The sequence below is a fragment of the Apis dorsata genome, unplaced genomic scaffold (assembly GCF_000469605.1).
Source record: "Apis dorsata unplaced genomic scaffold, Apis dorsata 1.3 scaffold_344, whole genome shotgun sequence".
Classification (NCBI taxonomy): Eukaryota; Metazoa; Arthropoda; class Insecta; order Hymenoptera; family Apidae; genus Apis; species Apis dorsata.
The window spans coordinates 116,246-121,566 of record NW_006263611.1 but is presented as its reverse complement, the minus strand read 5'-3'; the positions used below and the strand labels follow the sequence as shown (position 1 = coordinate 121,566).

Here is a 5,321-nt window from a genome sequence, read left to right as displayed (position 1 = left end):
AAATGTTTTTAAAAAAAAAAAAAAAAAACGTGTTTCAAATATTGAAAGGCGGAAGGCTCTGATACGCGATGTCGATTTGAAAAAAAATATTTGGATTCGTGAGATCCAAAGTGATCAGGGTCGTCCGCGATACACTCGATGTCCGATGTAAAGAGTGGGATTAACGATGTACGTGTGTGTGTGTACCGGGCATGCAGGACGTCTTCGACATTCAGCGCAGGCCAAGTTTGCAGGAGCTAATCGTCGACTGGCCGATATTAACGACGAGGGTCAAAGAGAAGGTTCGCGAAAACTGTTTACTCCAACACTTTTTTTCCAATCCATTCGCCGCTCCCTCGATTCTAGTTTAATCCCTTGGGCGATGTCTTCTCGATAACGAGAACCAACGAATTCCAACGTTTACTCAGCGCACTCTCGCGTGCCAATCGAGAAATATAAACGCAGCGTTGTCACGTTGGTCAAACTTGGCATCGCTTCCCCAAAGGATTAAAAGCTTCGAAGAAGAGATATAAACGCCTGTACTATACACCCTGCAAAGCTTCAACGAATACGACTTCAACTTTCTGAAAAAAAGACAGAGAGACATCCGTTGAAAGAACAACTGAAGACCGAGAGATTTTTCTTCTTTTTTTTTTTTTTTTTTTTTTTTACGATCGCGAGATTTTTCCTCGTCGCGTTTTTTTCTTCTTCTTTTAGCTTCTTTGCTTCGCACGGACGATGAAATTCTCGCGATCTAAAATCTTTCTAAATCTTAATAAATAATAAATCCTGCTTTGGCCTGCGCTTCCTTCTTTCTTAGGAATTCGCGTTACTTTAAATCACTCGTATTAATACGACTAATATAATTCGTTTTCATCGATTATATTTTTCGCTCGTTATATAGAAAAAGTATATACACGGTGTATATCCGATTAGAGAAGCAAAGAGTTTTGTGTTTCTTGCGCTTGAGATTTGCCTGCCATTAGCCTCAACGTGTAAAAAAAAAAAAAAAAAAAAAAAAAAAAAAAGAATATGTATAATACCCGTGTAGCGAATCAGACCTGTGATCGTCGATGATTTTTGTTGTTTTATAGAATAGTGGATCTCGTAGACCCTCCCTCGCCGAATTAATTCCCGACTGGCCGACCCTGCACCATTTCACCAAGACGGAGGTTGGGATCGTATTCCTCGGCATCTTGAAACACAGTTTCAAACTGATCGACCAGCGACCTCGCGTGATATCGATCTCTTTCTCTTTATATTCCTTCCTTTCTCTCTCTCTCTTTCTCTCTCTATTTTTTCTCTCTCTCTTTCTCTCTCTTATCGGTTATGCGATTCACCTTTCTCTGTACACACAATTGTTTCTTTACCGACTGTGAATTATTCACTAGTCTTTTCTTTTTCATTCTCTCCTCCTGTACGCACTTTTATTCATATATTCTTCGTTCTTCCTTCTTCTCGAATCTTTCTACGTTCGTACGGATTGTTCTTCACCATAACTCTCTTTTTCTCTCTCTCTCTCTCTCTCTTTCTCTCTCCTTATGATATATATATCTATATATATATATATCTTGCGTCCAATCTGTTTTTTTGTACGACGAACGAATTTTTCTTTTTTGCGTTGCGTTTAATTTTTCTTTTTTAAATATAGAATTTTCCACCTATAGCTATCGCCTCTCGAGAACGCTTCTTCGTCCTTCGGCGACGACGACGACGACAACGAGATTTTTTATTTTATTCATTTTTCCACAGACTTTTTTTCTTTTTTTCCCTCGCGAGAGATCTCTCGCGAGATGATCGATCGATGATTTGCGATTTGTGGCGCCTTCTTTTTTTTTTTTTTTTTTTTTTTTTAAAACATTGTTTTGATTCTTCATCTTCCTTATGTATGGCCAGCAACATTGTCGTTATTGGCGGTGTTCTTAGATCTGAATGGCTGCGTTCGTCGGCGATAGAATCAAAATATTAACAGATGTACATTTATTTTCGCAGAAGCCGGAAAGTTTCCTGAAACCGTTGGTGGACCAATATGCCAAAGAGGGCAAAGACAAAAAGGTCGTGTTCGAGGCGAATTTCTCGAAACCGAATTGCAAACCGAAATGGTTCTTCCGAAAGGACGTGAGTTTCTTTTTTCTTCATTATTCCATTCTATCCTCTTAAACATTTTTCTCTTTTCCTCTTCCGCAACAGGAACTGTTCCCTTCGTCGAAATACAAGTTCAAGAACGAGGAAGATTGCTACCAGCTCATCATCATGAATCCCAAGGTCGAGGATACAGGAAAGTACACGATCGAAATTTCAGGTGTCTCGAGTACTGCCTTCCTCAACGTCGAAGGTTAGTGTTATTTTATTTTCATCTCAGCTCAGAGGAATTAAAAAATTAATTTAATATCTAAATCGATAGAACCGGATCCAACTTACACGTTCACCAAACCGCTCTCCAAGAAGACAAGCGGTTACACGAAGCACGAGGTTTACATGGAGTGTACGGTCAGTTCGAATCTCGCTCAAGTTACGTGGTACAAAGGGAAAACCAAACTCGAGGTAAACGAACGATAATAAAAATTTCTAAATCTCTAAAAAAAAAAAATGTCTAAAAAAAAATCCTAAATCTCTTCTCTTTAAAAATCCGATATCTATATCTATTTGTATTTTTCAGGATGGCGATACGTATAGCATATCGAAGGATATGAACGGCGTTTGTCGTTTGACCATAAAGAGTGCTACCCTTGAAGATAGCGGCGAATACATTTGTAAGATCAACAAACAAACGGACAAAACTGAAACGGTTCTAACCGTAGTAGGTGCGTTCCTGTCGTGAGAAAAAAAAAAAATTCTTCTCAAAAATTAAAATTCTCCGTGATCCTATCACCTGAAAGAGAAAAAAAAAATTTGTTCGTTCCTCTGCGCAGAATACCCGTACAAATTCGTGAAGGTGTTGAAATCGCAGCAACTCGTTGAAAAAGAAACGTTGACGCTGGTCTGCGAATTGGACGATGCCGGTGGAGAGGTAAAATGGTTCAAAGGTGACCAAGAGATCGTACCTGACAAGAGGTAAGAGTTATTAATTAATCCCTTGCGTTTCTTCAAATTCGTGAAAAAAGATTTTTTTTTTTTTTTCTAATTGGAAATAATTCGTGCAGGGTACAGATCAAAGAGGATGGCAGAAAGAGGAAGCTCATCATCAAAGACACCAAGGTTACGGATGCTGGTCAATATTCGTGCGTGAGCAATGCCGATAAGACCGAAGCGGAAATAGTAATAAACTGTAAGTGTTGATAATTCGAAAGCGAGGAACGTATTAGAGTTGGGTATCAAAAATAAATTATATTTAAAAATTTCGAATAAAGTTACTTCGAATGATCACTCATTAAAATGCTTCAATGATATATATATATTCGTAGCTTTTCATATAATCTTGGTCAATTTGCAATTATTTATTGAACAATAAATTATTGAAGTAGCTTATAATTTTATTCGTGATTTCAACTGTTAAATTTTATTCTATAACGTTGAAAAGTATACAAGAAATGAATAATTGAATTTTCCTTTAGACGCGAATCGTTTCAACAAGAAATTAAAGGATACGGTAGCCGTGGAGAGGGAAAAATTGGTGTTGGATGTGGAACTGCAAGATCAAACGGCGCCTGCGATCTTCTTCTTTAACGGGAATCGAATCGAGCCTAACGAGAGAGTCGAGATCAAGAATTTGGGAGGTGGAAAGCATCAGTTGATCTTCAACAGAGTGGAAATGAGCGATGACGGTGAAATTAGTTGCGAGAGTGGACAGTTGAAGAGCAGTTGTAAACTCACTGTGAAGAAAGGAGAGAGCAAACCCATCGTTGAAATCCCTGACAAGGTCGAAGGCCCTTGCAACACGCCTCTTGTATTCGTTGTACCTTACAAGAGTGAGTTTTTCCATCTTCTTCCATAAATATATATATAAATATATATATTATAAACTTTAACTCAATGCACTTCAAGACTGTATAGTAATATTTACTTATATTTCATTTCTTTCTTAGAATATTCATGAACAAATTGATACATAAAATAGTAAAACTTTAACTCAATACATTCAAGAGTGTATAGTAATATTTACTTATATTTCATTTCTTTCTTATAGAATATTCATAAACAAATTGATACATAAAGTAGTAAAACTTTAATTCAATGCACTCAAAAGTGTAATATTTACTTATATTTCATTTCTTTCTTAGAATATTCATGAACAAATTGATATATAAAGTAGTAAAATTTTAACTCAATGCACTCAAGAGTGTATAGTAATATTTACTTATATTTCACTTCTTTCTTAGAATATTCATGAACAAATTGATATATCAAGTAGTAAAATTTTAACTCAATGCACTCAAGAGTGTATAGTAATATTTACTTATATTTCACTTCTTTCTTAGAATATTCATGAACAAATTGATATATCAAGTAGTAAAATTTTAACTCAATGCACTCAAGAGTGTATAGTAATATTTACTTATATTTCACTTCTTTCTTAGAATATTCATGAACAAATTGATATATAAAGTAGTAAAATTTTAACTCAATGCACTCAAGAGTGTATAGTAATATTTACTTATATTTTATTTCTTTCTTAGAATATTCATGAACAAATTGATACATAAAGTAATAAAGCTTTAACTCAATGCACTCAAGAGTGTATAGTATATTTTTATTTTATTACTTTTTATTTTATTACTTATATTTCATTTCTTTCTTAGAATATTTATGAATAAATTGATACATAAAATAGTAAAGCTTTAACTCAATATATAAGTAGTATAATAATATATAAAGTAGTAAAACTTTAACTCAATGTATTCAAGAGTATATAATAATATTTATATTTCATTTCTTTCTTATAATATAATATTCATGAACAAATTGATACATAAAGTAGTAAAGCTTTATTTGCATGTGAAATTCACTTCAAATTAAGCTGAAATTAAGAAATTCAGCGAAGGATTAAAAAACTGATCATACTCTAAGAATATCTCTCTTCTCATTGCAGTCGAAGGGACGAAACAGAGTCAGGTGGAAGCGAAACTGTTGAAAGACGGTAAAGCGTTGCCGTTGAAAGATGTAGAGATAGTGGTTGGCGAGGACAAGATCACCTTCAAGATCAAGAAACCTTCCCGAGATCAATCTGGCGTTTACCAAGTGAAGATTAGTAACAACCAAGGGGAGGAAGTAAATGACGTGAATATTAATATGCAAGGTACGTCTCGATTCGAATAAACTTCCCATCATCATCATCATCATCATCATCATCATCATCATCATCATGATTATCATCATCATCATCGTCATCATCATCATCGTCG

The 5,321-nt window shown here is 35.0% G+C and overlaps 1 protein-coding gene across 1 annotated transcript in view; it reads left to right on the top strand.

Moving 5' to 3' along the window:
• LOC102673865 (twitchin) overlaps window positions 1-5,321 on the top strand; it is a 74,242-nt gene that overhangs the window by 36,249 nt on the left and 32,672 nt on the right. The window contains 8 exon segments of the mRNA XM_031511717.1: window positions 1,972-2,097; window positions 2,170-2,314; window positions 2,384-2,523; window positions 2,639-2,783; window positions 2,892-3,033; window positions 3,123-3,247; window positions 3,534-3,887; window positions 5,009-5,215. Coding sequence (XP_031367577.1) covers window positions 1,972-2,097; window positions 2,170-2,314; window positions 2,384-2,523; window positions 2,639-2,783; window positions 2,892-3,033; window positions 3,123-3,247; window positions 3,534-3,887; window positions 5,009-5,215 — 1,384 coding nt within the window.